The sequence below is a fragment of the Callorhinus ursinus genome, unplaced genomic scaffold, assembly GCF_003265705.2.
Source record: "Callorhinus ursinus isolate GAN/ISIS: 27379988/994484 unplaced genomic scaffold, GSC_fseal_2.0 scaffold56, whole genome shotgun sequence".
Classification (NCBI taxonomy): Eukaryota; Metazoa; Chordata; class Mammalia; order Carnivora; family Otariidae; genus Callorhinus; species Callorhinus ursinus.
In genome coordinates, this window is record NW_027397118.1 from 4,996,690 (window position 1) to 5,014,623 (window position 17,934).

Below are 17,934 nucleotides of genomic sequence, written 5' to 3' on the forward strand. Positions count from 1 at the left end.
GAGCATGAGACCACGTTCGATAGCTTCCAAAGGGTATATAATGAAATGCAAATCTCCCTTTCTTTCCTGTTCCCCAGCCACTCAAAGGCATGAGCAGTTTCTTTCACGCACATGCAACATGCACACACACGCGCGCCTCTGCCCCCGTGGAACTATATCCCTATTGCATTAATTTGAAACTTACCAGAATAAGGTTGAGTCTAAATAACAAGAATTGTAATGACCCTGGATACCCTTCTTCTTTCCAATCATTATCTCTAAACCTTCTTTTTCCATTTTGGGTGGGGTATTTTCTTCTACTACTTCACTCAAGTAGCCTCCAAATGCTGCAAACATAAAAATGAAAATGCCAAAGTACCCTTTTTAACTATTACAATATGTACTCCCATATATTTCTTCATTTTAAAATACATTTTTTTATTCTGAGGCAAAATTTGTCTCATGACTTAAAACTAAGTAAAAGGTAGGTTTGGGTTCATTGTTCTTCAGCTTGGCTTGTAAAAATGCTATTGCTCATTTCAACCTCACTTCCTCCACCATTTAAATAACACTTTAGGGTATTAAGTACTGTATAAAAAGCATCTGCTAAATAAAATATTTTGTTCCCCGAATATTTTATAATTTGTCTGAGATGTTTCATCTTCAAGTCGAAAAATAAAACAAAAAAATTCCACAGTACTACTTCAACTGTAATGAAAAGTGTTTTTCCTAAAGATGGCTTTCCTACTGATAGTTGCTTAACTGTCAAGATGCTTCACAACTATTACCCAAAACTGGAAAGGGATAGCATCAGGAAACTGTCCCCTGTTATGAATGATGAGGGGATCTGTCCTCTATGAATCAATCTACAACTACTTTGTATAACAACGCTGACTCCTTGATAAGCTATGCTTATTGGTGTACTCGATACACCAAAAGAAGGCCACTTTTCAATTTCCACCTCTGTGTTTTTAAAAATTACATGCTGGCAACCAGGGCGCCTAGGTGGCCCAGTCAGTTACACCTCTGCCTTCGGCTCAGGTCATGATCCCAGGGTCCTGGGATCGAGCCCCGCACTGGGCTCCCTGCTCAGCTGAGAGCCTGCTTCTCCCTCTCCCTGCTGCTCCCCCTGCTTGTGCTCTCTCCCTCTGTCAAACAAATAAAATATTTTAAAAACATTAAAAAAAATGCTGGCGACCAACAGGAAGAGAAAAATAAGTCCCACTATTTTTCACTTTCCAAATCTCATTTTTTTCCTGATACTTTTTTTCAAAAGTCCCCTCTTGGGACAACTGTAACTTTCTTACACACCAAGTAGCAATTTTTACTGATTTACGAGCCGATGAACATTGGCAAGAAATATGTATAAACGCTGTCACTGCCTCCTACTGCAAAATGGCCTGAGATCAGAACCAGAGTCACTCCAGATTGGTAAAGTAAACGAAAGGCATCCAAATACCTAGAGAATTACAGCGTTCAATCTGATTGGAAACTGGCTGCAGAGAGGCAAACCTAGAGTCGGGCCTGCAGCTCTTCAGTTTAACAAACAGCGCCTTCTTCAGGGCACAGGTGAAGTACCGAGTGCCCCTAAAGGTTCCATCCGTACAGCCCGCACATTCATCTTCCTGAAAAAGAAATGCTTCGGTATGTGTTACTCTGCACCTTGCAACATAGCATACAAGGAACGAAGGTTGCTAAGATGTGTTTCTGGCTCAGCCTTTCTCAGAATTCCCTCATCACGCCTGTCCCGAGAACTCCATCAGAAAAAAGGGATCGACTAACCAGTGCTTCAGCCCACAACTAATCATTTAAGAAATTAATTCCTTAATCCAACAGGAAGTCCTCAATGTATTTTCTTCCAGAATGTGTGCTTAAACCTTCCCTGGTTAACTGACTTTCCCACACCATTTCCACAAGTACTGAAACTAAGGGGCAGAGGTGATTTATTTGAACAACTGCCCCCTCCCCAAAAGTAGCATTCACTAGCAGGCAAACAAATTTTTTAAGAAATATATTTTATAGATAAAAGTTAAATGTTCTCAAATGATCCTTCCCAGATCATGAAAGGCCAAACGTTACGCTTTCCTAATCTCCAAGGGGAAAATCTTTCCCTCTAATAAAGATCATAAAAACTCTCTTAAAATGGCAATTAATCTTAAAATCGATGATATAAATATTAGAACTGACTGGGAGAGGGAGACTGAAGAAGAAAAAAGAAAGCTGATAACAGATTTGCTTTCCTTACTGTATTCTGTTTAATGTAATGAGCCTAAATACATTAGGCTAAAAATCTGTTTTCATTAGTTGAACCTAGATCAACTAACATCAGGAACAAGTGGGTCGGATGCTTCATGGGTGACAAAGAAGTCAGGCGACATGGTAATAAAACTTTTCTCTAGTGATGCCTTTTTGACAAAGCATTTTGACAAAAAAGCGAAATAGGGGAAAAAAATACACAAAACTCCAGAGAAGAACTGCAATTTTTAAGTCAAATTAAATTACCAGTTCCAGTCCAGCTAGCACTTCGTTGAGTCCTGGTGGCTGACCAATCCAACGGATGACCCCATAGAAAGGCGGATTCTCTTTAACTTCAGCCAGAGAGCCCACTTCCAGACCATGTGAGTTCCCAGAAGTCATGGCCAAGGGTGGACTCTCCTGGACAGGTGCATTGTTTAGCTCTCCCATCACGGACTGAACTGAGAGAGAGAGTGGACTGTGGCCAATACTTCCATTGGTATTGGGCATCTTTGTCAGACTGAATGGTAAAGAGTGAAATCTGTTCTCAGTGGATAATGAGTTCATGGAAGGAGGCTGCAGGGGTGGTGAAGCATGTCCAAAGTCTGGAGATATCTCTGTAAGCGATTTTGCAGGGTCTTCAGCAACTATAAAAAATTATTCTTATTTAGAAAAATGTATTCAAGAACGTTAAATATGCCCATATCTCTAAAAATTAAGATGCACGTCTAGTCCAACTGCCCATTTTGACTCTAGAAGGACTCTTGTAAGCACTGCACACTTAATCTCTCCAGTGTTCTAGATTCTCCTCCCGCCTCCGGATTTTTCTACCTCGGTAAATGGCACCCAATTGCTCAAACCAAAAAAATCTATTATTGATTGATATTAAATAGGTTTTACTCTTTGTCCATAATACAATTAAGTTAGAAAACAGTACCAAAAAATACCAAAAAATTTAGAAAGATGCTTCTAATTAACTAAAGGACCAAAAAAGAAACGATTATGTAAATTTTAAAATAAAGAAAAAAGAGGAAGAAGCAACAAACGCTTGTGGAACACAACTAAATTAGTACTTACAAAGGAAATGTACAGACTTAATATAGTTTATTTTAGAAAAAAAAAGAATATTAATGAACTCAGAATACAACTTAGGAAGTTGGAAGAACAGATTAACCTCCCAAAAAACAGTCAAGAGGAAAAGAATAAATACAAAACAGGAATTAATGAAAGAGAAGACAAACATACAGTAAAGAGAATCAAAACCAGATAAATTTACAAAAACAGAAAATAATTTAAGAGAAAACACACAAAAAGAGAAACAAAGCCAAAAGCTATTTCCTTAAGATAACTAATACAGATGCCAGGCAGGCACTGCAGACCATGGGGGGAAGGGCAGGGAATAAACTTCTCAATAAATAATACTGAGATCACCGGTTATCAGAACTTTTAAAAAAAATTAAACTGAACTTGTACTGCATGCTCTACACAAAAATCACTTCCAGGTGGTTTAAAGACAAATGTGAAAGGCAAGACTATAAGCTTCTGGAAGACAATATAGAAGGATGTTCTTTGTGATTTTAGGCCAGAGAGTAATTTCTTGAATATAAGTATTCAAGCCATAAAGGAAAAGACTAACAAATATGATATTAAAATTGAGCTACTTATTCATTAAAAGGCATCATAACAAGAGTGAGAATATGAGCTGAACAAGGAGAAAACACTTATAATCCATATTTTTTTTTAAGATTTTATATTTATTTATTTGACAGAGAGAGACAGCAAGAGAGGGAGAAGCAGGCTTCCCGCCGAGCAGGGAGCCCGATGCGGGGCTCGATCCCAGGACCCTGAGACCGTGACCCAAGCCGAAGGCAGTCGCTTAACCGACCGAGCCACGCAGGCGCCCCTATAATACATACTTCTGACAAAGGATTAAAATTGAACAAAAGCCTATAAATCAATATAAAAAAGACCAAAAAAAACCAAAACAAAAAACCCTAGGAAAAAATGGACCAAGGGCCTGAAAGGCAACTCAGAAGATGATACCCAAATCACCAACACATCAGTGAAAAGATTTTTGCTCTCACTAGTTAAGTAGATAAAGAAGAGAGAAAAGCAACGTGAGATATTTCAAAAGTTCAAGGTCTTAGAACAGGTCAGGATGAAGAGCAAACGATACCCTCACACAATGCTGATGGGAGTGTAAACTGGTACAACTACTCTGGGAACAGTGTGGCATGATTTAGTAAAGGAAAGATGTGCATATGACATGACCCAGTGAATCCATTTCTAAGTATACAGTCTAGACACGTGTAATGTTAATAGTGGAGCTGTTAATAATAGCAGGAAAATAAAAACAATTCAAATGTCCATCAGTGGTCGATTGGAAACGTATACTGTGGTATATTTAGACATTTCACAGCAATGGAATGAAATAGAATGGAACGCTATACAGCAATGAAAACAAATAAATTATAATCATATACTACTACTGTGGTGAATCTTTGGAACATAATATTGAGGGGAAATTACAGCACACATACAGGCTGATTCCTTTATAGGAAGCTCAGAAACATGCACAAATAACAGTATACTGTTTAGACGTACAAACTTATAAGGCTATCATGAAAACCAGGAGAATGATAAACACTAAATTAAAGATGACAGAAGCTCAGAGGCGAGCATGAAGGGAAAGGTTCTAGGAAGAGGCTCCAAGGGAATTTCAAAGGTCATGATGATAGTTTTTTTCTCAAAGTGAGTAGTGACTACATGGGTGGTTCACTGTACTCTGTACCTTACTATTCTATCCACCTCATCCATTTAAGATTCTTTAGTAATGGGTATTTAACATAGGAACTTTATTTTTTTTAAGAGTTCATTTATTTATTTGACAGAGAGAGAGTGAGCACAGCAGGGGGAGCTGAAGGCAGAGGGAGAGAGAAGCAGACTCCCCGCTGAGCAGGGAGCCCAACACGGGACTCGATCCCAGGACCCTGGGATCACGACCTAAGCCGAAGGCAGACACTTAAGCATCTGAGCCACCCAAGATCCCCTTTAACGTAGGAGTTTTAAAAGTTATTCTTTTCTTTCTCAAACCCTCAACCCCTCAAGCCCAAAACCCAAATCCATAAAGCATTTGGTTCTATCTCCAAAATATATGTCAAATTCATCCTCCTCTCTTCACCCCTACTACCTCCCTAATTCAAGCCACCATCATCTTTCACCCTGTAACCAGTCTCTTTCCTGACCTGACCTTCTTCTTGTCCCTCTCCAAACTATTCACCATACAACTCTAAGAGAGACCTTTTTAAAATCTAAAGATCTTCCATGATCTTCTATCATTCCCCTATTTAAAAACTTCCAATGGCTTTCCAGTGTTCTTATAATAAATACTCAATTTCTCACCAAGATCTACAAGGTCCTGGATGATCTAGCTCCCACCTACCTGTCCAAATTCCTTTCAGATACCTATTTTCCTTGCTTACCATGCTGTAGCCAGTCTGGCCTACTTCCTGTTCCTCAAATACTCTTTCTCACCTCAGGTCTTTGCCTTTCCTATCTCCTCTGCCTTGAATGTTCTTCCCAAGCTCTTTCTCTGATGGGTTCGCTCACATCATCCAGATCTCAACCCAAATATCCTTTCCTCAAAGAGACCTCTCCACAACACTCTACAGTAGCTGGCTTCTCACCGGATGCTATCATGCCTTGTTCATTTCTTTCTTGCACATGTCACCATCGATTATTACCTTGTCTGTCTACATATTTACTACCTGTCATACCAACCAGACTATAAGCTCCAGAAGAACAGGAATTCTGCTAGTCTTTTTCATGGTTTTTCATGAGACTTCATGGTTCAATCCACAGCACTTGGTATAGCCACTAACACATGAAAATACTCAACATTTAAGAAAAAAGTGAATACGTGAATCAAATGTTGTAGGAAAAAAAGCTTTTTAAATATGTAAGTTAAATTAATTATGGAAAAGAAATGTTCTTTTACAATGAAATTACTTCTATTTTCTAATTTAAGGATGAAGGCCTACTCCATATAGATTTCATGACTTTATATGTCTCGTTTAGGACCCACATTCTTATATACACTTAGTATACACTTAGCATTAGACTAAAGTCAAGAAGTTAAAAATACTCTACCACACTACTGAAACTGTGTAAGAATAAAATCATAGCATAAACTTAAAGAATTAATGTCACCTAGGTTATGACAAACCCACGGTTTTACTAGTTTCCTTTCCTTAGAAAGAAAGAAGCTCATAGGAAAAGCATTCCCAAAGCCACCAGTAACAACAGAGGGAGAGAGTGGGGCTGCGCCATAACCACCATGGACAGTCCCCATGCTCGTGCAGAGGCCAGCAGGGCTGTGACTCACCAAAGGACCCTGCCAGGCCCTTGCTGTCTCAACACTCCCAAGATCTTTGAGAGAGCGGATAACTGCTAACATATGGGCCAACACCTACCAAAGTAGTCTCTTGGGAGACAGAACCCTCCTGGAGAAGCATCATTAAAGGAAGCTTCCTGCTCTATGGCTAGGAAGAATTCTTGGGGATGAGGTCCTATACCTGCCTATCTTCACAATATCCTACCCCAAGTAGAAACAAAGGCACAGAGAAGGCAAAACCAGAGAGCTCACTCAAATCATTTCCTATGAGTATCTAAGTGAGTATCTTAAGTATCTAAGCCCAAGGGAGTATCTGAGCCCAAGTGAGGTAACAGTAGACTTGGACTGTTACATTTGTTTATGTATAATATAAATAATCCATAGGATAACTAAAAAGTCATTACAGAGTTCTACAGTACTCTTCAATTCTTATTTTGATTTAATTTGCAAACAATTACGAAAGCCATGCCAAGCCCTGTGCAAGGCAATTGGAACTCCAGTCTGGCAGAAGAGACAGGCGACAATTATGATGGCACCTCACCTAACCCAGGAGAGATAGGAAAGGCTTCCAAGGAGACAATAATACCCAAGCTGAGATTGAACAGATGGATAGAAGTAAGCCTGAGCATAGAGTGGGAGGAACAGGAAGAAGGATTTCCAGGCAAGAGGAACAACAGGCGCCAAGAGAAAAGTATGGCACGTTCCAAAATGGCCCTACTCCAAGCATGGCTAGAGCAGGAATGCAGGACAAATGAGAGAAACAAGTAAGAAGCCGTGCCATAAAAGAGTCCAACAGGCCAAAGTAAGGAATCTGGATTTTTATCTTCAAGGGCCAGGAGAAAATTAATCGATATACAACAAAGGAGAGACATGAGCAGATACAGCTTCAGAAAAATCAACCAGAGAGTAATGTGAAGAGAAACACAGTGTAGTGATTAAAAGCGGCAGTTCTGGTGTTAAGCAGACTTGGGGTGCAACACTGGCACCAGGTACTGAACCACTGTAACCTGTAAACCACTGAACCACTGTAAAATACCTACCTCATAAAGCTCGTATGAGGACAAGGGAATGCATATAAAGCGTGTAACACAATGCCTGGTGCAGTAGGTTGTCAAGAAACATCAGCCACAGCGATGACGGTAGCAGTGAGAAAGGAGATGGTGAGGGCGGTTATTATCGTTCAGAATGAATTCAGAAGGAACAAGGCTGAGGCAGGCGAACCGGTTGGAAGACCATTATACTAACTAGACAGCAACAAAGGATCTGAACTAAGGCAGTGGTTGCAGAAATGAAGAAGAAGGGAAAGATTCTAGTGATACTGAAGAGGAGGAACTCCAGAAAACCTGGTGACAACTGGATGTGACAAATGAGAGAGACAAGTCCAGGAAGATGCCTAAACTTCCATTTTAGGCAACTGGACTCATGTCTCCATTTCCCCCACTCCACGAAAGCACAACCAACCGAGGTTATTGATGGCTTCCGCTGGCTAAATCCGGCAGGCAATCACGTGGTCTTCATCCTACTTGCCCTCCTAGGCACACTCGATACTGCTGTCCGCCAGCTCCCCAGCTTCTTAACCCAACAACCTCCTGGTTTTCCTCACCTCCCTACGGTTGCTTTTTTTTCTGTCTCCTCTGTCTCCCAGCCACTAAGGTCCTCAGGGCTCAGTCTTATCCCTCACCCTCCATGCCGCCCCCCACTCTCAACAAAGGTGATATTATTCACAGGACTTTAATCACCAAATATGTGGGGGCAACTTGCAAATTTACTTCTCCAGCTCTTAACTCTCTTCTAAGCTCCAGACCTGTATACCCAACTGTCTACTTGACAAATCACCTCTGGGAAGTTTAAAAGGCCCCTGGAGCTCAACATATTCAAAATCAAATTCATCACCTTCCTCTATAATCACAGAAGTATACAAGCCGGAAAATCCGGAGTATCACTGATACCTCTTTCTTCCTCAGCTCTCACTTTCAGTCTATCTGAGTCTTATCAATTCACTTCCTAAATATCTCCTACACTATCCACTTTCCCCATCCCTTCCCCCAACAAGTCTTGCCCTAGCTGCTGTAATCTATTTCTGGGCCCCACAACCACCTTCAATGGTGCCCTCGCACCCACACGGTCCCTGCTTCAATCCACTGTCCACCGCGCTGCCAGAATGATTTTCAAAAGGCAAACTTGGTCATGTCACCCCTTGCTGAAAATCCTTCAGCGGCTTCCCATTTCCTTTAAAGAGGGCACACCAGGCTCCACATGCCCTGGCCCTGTGAGCCTTTCTCATAAAATGTCATGCCTCTTTGTTCGAGCTACTCTGGCTCTTTTTAGTCCTTGGCAAACACCAGTTCCATTTTTCCACGAGGCCTTTACATATGCTATTCCCCCTGCCTAAAAGGTCCTTTGTCCTTTTCCCTGTGTTACCTCGCACTCCTCTGGTAAATTTAAGCTCATACTGCTTCCTCAGAGAAACATCCCCGAGCCTCCGTAAGTAAAATCCTTTATATGCTCTCACAGCATCATGTGCCTTCACTGCACTCACCGCGACTGTAATTCTAGATCTGTTTCTGTGATGGTCTGATTAATGTCCGTTTTAATAACTTGATCATAAAGTCAGAATGGGCAAGGACCCTGTCTGTTTTTCACTCACCATTGTAACCTCTATGCCTAGAGGAGTGCCTGGCACATTGTAAGCACTCAATATTTACTGAAGGGATGAACAAAGAAAATAATAAACCAGAAGAAAATGATGTCCCTGAACCAAAGAAAGGTAAAAAGGGAGTGTTTTAAAGAGGTAAAGACCCAGACAGGAAAGACTTCAAATGATTCAACTGATTCTAGAGATTTACCCTAAAGATCAGCTAAGGGAAGAAAACGAGCTATTAATATATTTTCTAAATGTTGTATTAATCTTAACAGCAATACAGTTCAAACTGTACACAATATTTTAGCTCAGTCATATTACTGAAGAATGGCCTATTCATTGTTTCTGAAAATGAGATATGCTAGTGAAAAGCCTTTATTTTTTTCTTGATGAGCTAAAAGGAGAGGATCATTATAAAAGACACTAAAATTATGGATTACCTTCATCAATGTACCATGTGTTTTTTGATTTGGATTGTGGTTGTGAGTCAACAGAAGATCCATTTAAAGTATAAAAGAATTCAGATCTGTTTCTATTTCCAGGGTCTGAGGTAGATCCTATGGATCAAGAAAAGTTTCTTTTAAAAATAAAGTCAATACAGTGTGAAAGCTTTTCCCTAAGAGAAATTAACATGCATACAGCGTTAACAATTGCTTAAGAAAGCAATAGATGTATACAAACACAATGTATTTTATTAGCGTTTTTTTTTTTTTATATTTTGAACTCTGATTTTCCTCTCCCATCTCACATGTTTTTGTGACCCAGGATTTTTATATTTTTAAGATTTTATTTATTTATATGATAGAGAGAGACACAGCGAAAGAAGGAACACAAGCAGGGGGAGAGGGAGAGGCAGAAGCAAGCCTCCCGCCGAGCAGGGAGCCCAATGCGGGGCTCGATCCCAGGACCCCGGGATCATGACCCGAGCTGAAGGCAGACGCCTGACCACCGAGCGACCCAGGCGCCCCTGTTAGCGTTTTCAACCACTTTGGCAATGTTAAAAAACTCTTCCCCAAGAATCGATATAGGAGGGGAACAGGAAGAAGTTAAAAAAAGAGCCTGCTTTTTTTTTTTTTTTTAAGATAAACTGCTTTTAAAAATTATTGCACCTTCTATGGCTTATTTCCAAGGGTCAACATCACCATTCCCCAATTTCATGTGATGAACCTGTTGGCTCCCAAATTTAACGTTATTTTAAAACTGTTTCTTTCAGAAGAAGGTTATCTTCAAATGTTGTATACATAAATCAGTGCGCCAATTAAGTTTAAAAAATTTAAACAGTTTGGAATTCTTCATCATCAAATTCCTTGCTTCATTTCTTCATGCCTTTGAAAACCTGAAGCAGTATTGTTTTTTTATATAAAGAAAGAGTTAGTGTAGTCCTGTCACCGACATTTCAAGACCTTACCCTGCCTCAGTACTAAGAGGACACGCTGTAGGTGAGAGCAGGGCATTTCTAGAACCCATACAAAATCTGATTTTTTTTTTCAATTTAAAGCAGATAGCTCTGTATTTTACGCTTATAACTAAGATCTGCTACAACACAAGTAAGGCACATGTCTTCAGAAAATCTGTAGGCTATTTATATTTAAGTGAGAATAACAAGTGTGAGCTATCCTATCTAGATCCATAAGTTAACACAAAAAATAACGATTACTTGTGTCTCCTATTTAATCCTAAGTCTCCCAGGGTCCAAAATCACATAAAATACTTCTTAAAATACAATTTCCTTTAAAACGAGCCAAAGTAGTTTTGTTCACCAGATAACTGAGGAAAAAATATTCTGCTCCTAACCCACATCTGAGTTAACAAACATTCTTACAGTTTTTTTTAAATGAGCTGTTTAGCTTGTATAACCACCATCCTTTAAAACTATGAAATATGTGGAAGCTAAAGAAAAAAACGCTAAGAACTCCACAGGCATTGTGAGGGAGTTTCTGGAAGAGAGACAAAAATTTTTGCTTAGCAGTTTGGAATTTATCTTGTGCCACATTTTGTTAGCAAAATCCACATAATTACTCTCTATATACTTTACCCTAACATTATCCAGATAAGGTGATTTTGTACAGTTGCAACTCTAAACTTTACATACAAATGTTGCAAGTAGGGGGTTCCAAAACCCAGCTGATACAAACCAACAAAAGACACAGGTCCTCACAGAAAGCTTTTCATCAACTAAAAAAGGTTGGGAACTCTTGGCTTAAGCAAGAGCATCTATAAAAAATTTTTAGTGAAATACTAAAAACGTTTGGAAGAAGAGAACCTACATATACATTGAGTAAAAACTTTCAACCTCCTTTCAGTGCTATGGCAAATCAGATACCATGTTAGTATCTAAGAACTGTAGTCTCCTGACCCATACCTGTGGCCTTTGGTTTATTATGACTGGATGAACCTTTGTCCCCAACACCTCTTGACATAAAGGCAAGTTTGGGAGGCCTCCTTTCCTGTGTCACGCTATCTGAAAGAGTAAACATATTTTTTAAGGATAAAAGCAAATTCTTACAGAAGAGAAGCAAGCGAGCAAACATAACAGCAACCAAAAAAACCTCCTTCCTACAAAAAAGCAGCATTTTTACAGTAGTTTTACAAATGTTTAAAGGTCGACACAAGTACTGAAAGAGAGTACACAGGAAAGAAAAAAATCAATGCTGTATTTCAAAATGTAATTTCTACAAGAAAATACAACCCAAATACAATTCTGCTAAGTGTTTCAACTTCTTGAAAATTTAATCACTTTTAATCAACTATTACTTGATGTGTTAAAACACTACAGAGAAAACTCTATTCAGTCTTTTGCAAGAGTTCCCCAATGGGTATCCCCACAACACCCAGGGTGTTATGAAGTGTTCTACACTCAAATATTTCTAGAAGATGCTGAGATCAACAAAGGTAAACAAATTTCTTTACCGCCTAACACCAGATCCTTTAATATGCTAATGTGCATGGTGAAATCTCTCAAACAGGGATATAGTAAACATTTTATAATGTTTTTTGTCCCATTCTCTTTAGCATCTCAGACTAATGTATTTCATGGAAGACAGTTTGGAAAAAATCTGGTTAGAAATATGTAACAGTTTGAAAAATCATGTATGTTAAGAATAACACTGACTAGTACACAAACATGTATGCGTATAAACAGGAAAAATGCAGAGAACTAAACACAGATTAATGGTGAAGAAAATCAGAGAAAAATATCAATATTTTTGAAGAAAACACTCAAAACTACTTTTTGGAATATAGGTGTAATAAATTTGGCAAAGTTGTTTTTGATAGACAGACCACTCTATACCTTAAAGGCGAACAATTTTCATAAGATATTCACAAATACTGATCAAGCAAATGTAGAAGTCAATCTGGAAAGTTTTTCCCCTGAAAATTTCAACAACATATCTGTAAAGTCCAACATGACACAGGAATCATACCTGATAAAGCTGTGTATCAGCAAAAACGATAGCACCCACAGTGGATTTTTAAGAATAGAAAGAAAAAAATAGGAAAATTTTTACATTTTAAACATAAGGGAAGGCCACTTTTTTAGAAAAAGGAAATAATACTGAATTAATTATATATAAATCATGTTTGGCAACGTATATAAATCATGGTTGGAGGGAGCAAAGATTAAATTTTAAACTGTATCTTAAATGTGTCAGAATATGATCAAATGAAAAATTATTTTAATTCAAAAATTATACCAAATAGCCATGATTTCAACCAAGTGATATAGTAAAAGCTATTTACTAATACTTTGATGATGATGCCATTCAAGTGTCTCCAAGTCTCCAAGTATATGAGAGCTACTGTGGAAGGTAAAATTTCTCAGTCACTGGCAAAAAAGTTCCCAAATGATAGCATATAAATTGACTAAAGAAAACTAATTCCCACTATTAACTGTAACTAGCTACATATAAGTCCATGTTCAAAAGATACGCACATGCATATGATATCCTACATACGTGATACAGTTAGTGGTGATTACAACAAAGCAGCAAACAGTCTTAACAGAGGCTAGCAGTAACAGAGGGCCACATGGATGAGCCATTGGTGGGGGGTCTGGGGGTGATTAGGGGAGGGCTCCCAAGACTGGGAACACAGCACTGGAGTTGTAAACAGTAGTTATCTTCTGCCAAAGACTTTGTCTGAGAGAATGTCAAACACCAATTTTGAGGACTAGATATTCCTAAGAATTCTATGCAGATGAAGGGTCACATGCCACATCTAACTTGCCCTCCAGCAATGACATACCAAATACTGTTTCTTTGTGCTATGTTCATGATCCAAAACCAAAGCCTTCTACCTTAAATGAATTTTAGGAGATTACCATCTCAGGAAAAGGTAAGTATGGGAAAGTAGACATGCTGCCAAAGCAAGCACAGTATGGGAAAGTAAATAAAGAATCAATCCGGCAGACAATTTTGTGAGATTAAAACAATTATGCCTAAGAGATATTAAAAGAGATAGTGTGATATGTCCACCAAATGGCATGTACAAAAGTGTGCATAGCAACCTCATTCAGAATAACCAAAAGCTGAAATAATCCATTCTAAGCAAAATAAACAAACTGTAATCTGTTCATACAGAACACTACATAGTAATAAAAAAAAAAAAAAGAATAAACTATTGATATGTACAACACGGAGACTGGGTTGAGTAAAAGAAACCAGATGAAGAATATCCATTATATATACAAAGCAGGACTACATTCAAAATGATGAAAGTATGTATGTATCCCTACAAGAGCCAAGATATGGGAGCAACCTAAGTGTCCACCAACAGATGAATGCATAAAGAAGATGTGTTACACGTGCACGTGCGCGCACACACACACACACACACACAGGAATATTACTCAGCTATAAAAAAATGAAATCCCCATGTTCCACAACATGAACAGACCTAGATGGTATTATGCTAAGTTAAAGAAGTTAGACAGGGAAAGACAAATACTATATGATTTCATTTATATGTAGAATCTAAAAAAATAAATAAAACAAACAAGAAACAGACTCCTAGATACAGAGAAAAAACTGGCAGTAGCCAGGGGAAAGGGTAAGTGGGCAGACAAAAGAGGTAAAGGGGATTAAGAGGTACAAACTTCCAGTTATTAAAAAAAAAAAATGCAGTGATGTAGTGTATAGCATAGAGAATAGAGCCAATAATATTGTAATAAATTTGTAGGGTGACAGATGGTAACTAGACCTATCATGGCAATCATTTTTTGGTAACGTATAAAACACTGAATCACTATCTTGCACAACTGAAACTAATATTCTGTATCAATTATGATTCAATAAAAAGTTATAAAGTAGCAGCTCATCCATCACTCTTGTTAATTTAATCAGAAAAACAAAAATCTCTTGGAGAATCTTGGATTGAAAATGATGACAATAAACTAGTGAACAATAACCATCAAACCACAAGAAATGTCTATGAATTTGAATGACCCATTAAATTGAGAAAAATCACTTAATTGATGTACTGCTTAACATCATCAGCCACAAGAGCATAATTCAGACCCAAATGAGAGTTTAATATCCACAGAAAAAGCTACCAGAGAAAATATAAGTTTACTTGGGTAAAATGAGGTATTATAAAACCAGATACCAACGTACTATACATAACAACTACACAAAGATGTCTTCATGAGGCAGGATTGCTGCTGATCAAAATAAACACTTTCCTTATATTTTAGATAATTTTATATGAAAACGTGTTGAAAAAAAAAGTGGAAGGTCCCATCAGATGACATCAGGGTTACATTACTCAGATCTAGTGTCTCAGATGAGCAAGAGTCCTGTCTATACAGACAACATTCAAGGTGATTCGGACAATCGATCTCTGTAGCAGGCCATTTAGCATTCTCTATCAGAATGTAAACACACATGCCCTTTGCCCCGGCAACTCTACTTCCAGGAAGTTACCTTTTTAAAAAATATCTTATGACTATTTTGTATGAGTATGAGCAAAATATATCCCATTTAAGTAGTCAGATGAGTACAAATGGCATGGTGTCGAGAGAGAAAAACAATACATGCAAGGACACAATTAGTATCCAAAATGATCTGAGAATGTTGGAAGACTGGATAGCTGTGATATCCATAAAGTTTTATAGGGACAAAGGCAAAGTCCAGCAGATGCCCTCCAAATCAACTGTCCAAGCACAGATCAGAAGCAGACATATGCATGAACAAAACTGAGGATTTAAGTCAAGCGTAAGCTCAGTATTTATTAATTTATTGATTTATAGATGCATTCATTCATCCATAATGCAAGGAAGGCATCACAGTGGTCTCTGGGACTATAATTCAGACTGTGACAGGGGTCCCCAAAATTTGGGGTTCAACTTTTTTGTCATTAGCAACCATTAGCCAGCATATTGATTACAGTATCCCATTTCCCTCTAGATGTGCAAGTGTAAAATAACATCTTCAACAAACCAGGTCTTATTCGGAATATCTGGAAATCATGCAAGGGCTAAAATGACTCAAACTTTTTAGGATGGAGAACAGAAGATGAAGGTTCCAAAGACACACAGCTTTGAATATCTAAGGGTTGTTGTAAGGAAGAGGAGCTGAATTTGTCCTGTCTTGGTCACCAGCTCTGAACGAGAATCAATGCATGAAGTTGTAGGAAAGTAGATCTAAGCACACATTCATACAAGGAGTGACTTTTTCACAATCAGATCCATCTAAAATGAAATATTCTGATTTCCTTTAGGTGACAGTGACTCTTCTATCAAATGAATACACAGTTCTCTAAGAAAATATGGACAGTAAGACAGGAAGCTGTCTTTCAGCCATACTGGAACACATGCAAACTGATACATACACATGAAGTTATTCACTGAAGCACTGCTTGTAAGAGCAAAGCACTGAAAACAACCTAAATGCCCATCAGTAGGGGAACTGGTTAAAAAAAATTATGGTACATTCATAAAAGGAAATACAGTGCATAATTTAAACAAAAGATTAAGTATGCAATTCATATACTAATATGAAACGATGCCTAAGATCTATTATTGTTAACTTACAACAACAGGTGCAACTTCCACTTCTGGAAAGATGAGTAGACACAACTTTTCCTATTCCTCCTGGTAAGTACAACTAAAAATTCTGGACATAACCTGCAAAACAGAAATTAAAAGACCCTGGAAGGTGGAGAGGAGAAGGCAGACCAGGTGGGGAGCTCCAGACCTAAGGAACAACACAGGGGAAAATTCTCTGGATTTTCTTCTTGCCTCATGTATCCCCCTTAGCACTGAAGAAGCCAGCAACCTGGAAACGCCAATGGGTACAGACAAAAGAAAGCCCCAACAAGTCAGCTCTCTCTAGTCAAAGGATGAGAAAAGAGGAAACCTACTAAGACAGAAAAATATTAGATAATAATCGCTCAACATCAGCCAAACACCACAGAAAAAAACAGCGGCCCCACCCACTCCAACAAAGGCCAAATGGGGAGCCCAGACTTCCACTCATGTAAGGGTGTTACAAAGTACTCCAACACCCCAGTTGCATGATGTTGGAGAAAGCCTTGGTGTCGGAGGAGAACACATGGAGAGCCTAGACTTCCATCTCTGTCCACCTGCTGGGGTGGGGCCAAAGGAGGTCTAGTGGAGAGTCAGAACTTTCTCCATAGCCCAGCAGCGATGAGGCCACACTCATCACAGCGTCACTGGAGACCAACGCACACCTCTACCCAGCAGGAATGAGGAGCTTCCGTCTCAGGTATCAACAGAGGCCAAGGGAGGAACAGACTTCTGCCTCCACCCGGCAATAATGAGGTAGCATATACCCTCCTCTTCCCCGGCCAGAGCAGTGTCAGAGAAAGCTGGCTAAAAGCTGGCTCTAGATCTAGTAGGATCTAGAGTCTCAAAACATAATACCCAACTGTCCAGGTTTCAAATAAAAATCACTCATTATACTGAGAACCAGTAAGACCCCAAGAATTTTTTTTTTAAGATTTTATTTATTTGACAGAGAGACAGAGAGAGCCAGAGAGCATGAGCAGGGGGAATGGCAGAGGGAGAAGGAGAAGCAGGCCGCCCGCTGAGCAGGGAGCCCGATGTGGGGCTCGATCCCCGGACCCCGGGATCATGACCTGAGCCGAAGGCAGACACTTAACTGACTGAGCCAGCCAGGTGCCCTTCAAGAAGAATTTTAAAAGATAGTCAATAAATGCCAACACTGAGATGAAAGAAAGGTTAGAATTATCTGACAAAGATTTTAAACAGCCATGATGAAAATGCTTCAATAAGCAATTAGAAACACACTTGGAAAAAAATGACAGAACAGAAACCTCATCAAAGAAATAGAAAGTCTCAGCAAAGAAACGGAAGATATAAAGAAGAGTGAAATGGAAATCTTAGAACTGAAAAAAACAACCACCCAAATACAAAGCTTGGTGGATGGGCTCAATAGCGAAATGAAGGAAACGCAGGAAATCATGAGTGAACTTGAATATAGAACAATACAAATTAGCCAGTATGAACGACACAGAGAAAATAGACTTAAAAAAAGAAAAAAGAAAAAGAGAGACTTCGGGACCTGTGGGACTTCACAAAAGATCTAACATTTATTTCATCAGAATCCTAAAAGGAGAGGAGAAAGAGGCAGGCCTCAGAAAGTACTCAAAGAAAAGGAAGGCTGAAACTGACCACATGTGGCAAGAGATATAAACTTACCAATCC

At 38.9% G+C, this 17,934-nt stretch overlaps 1 protein-coding gene across 12 annotated transcripts in view; it reads right to left on the minus strand.

The window, feature by feature from the left end:
• The window catches only part of CYLD (CYLD lysine 63 deubiquitinase), a 65,608-nt gene that overhangs the window by 18,955 nt on the left and 28,719 nt on the right, over window positions 1-17,934 (minus strand). For 9 of the 12 annotated variants that reach the window (XM_025852450.2, XM_073884374.1, XM_025852454.2 and 6 more), the window contains 5 exons: window positions 11,611-11,709; window positions 9,689-9,805; window positions 2,482-2,861; window positions 1,439-1,604; window positions 185-326 (listed from right to left, as the gene is read on the minus strand). In XM_025852450.2, the coding sequence (XP_025708235.1) occupies window positions 185-326; window positions 1,439-1,604; window positions 2,482-2,861; window positions 9,689-9,805; window positions 11,611-11,709 (904 nt within the window). Of the gene's footprint in view, window positions 1-184; window positions 327-1,438; window positions 1,605-2,481; window positions 2,862-9,688; window positions 9,806-11,610; window positions 11,710-16,278; window positions 16,536-17,934 lie in introns of those variants that run through there. The other 3 variants (XM_073884375.1, XM_073884372.1, XM_073884373.1) reach the window with 3 other exon arrangements.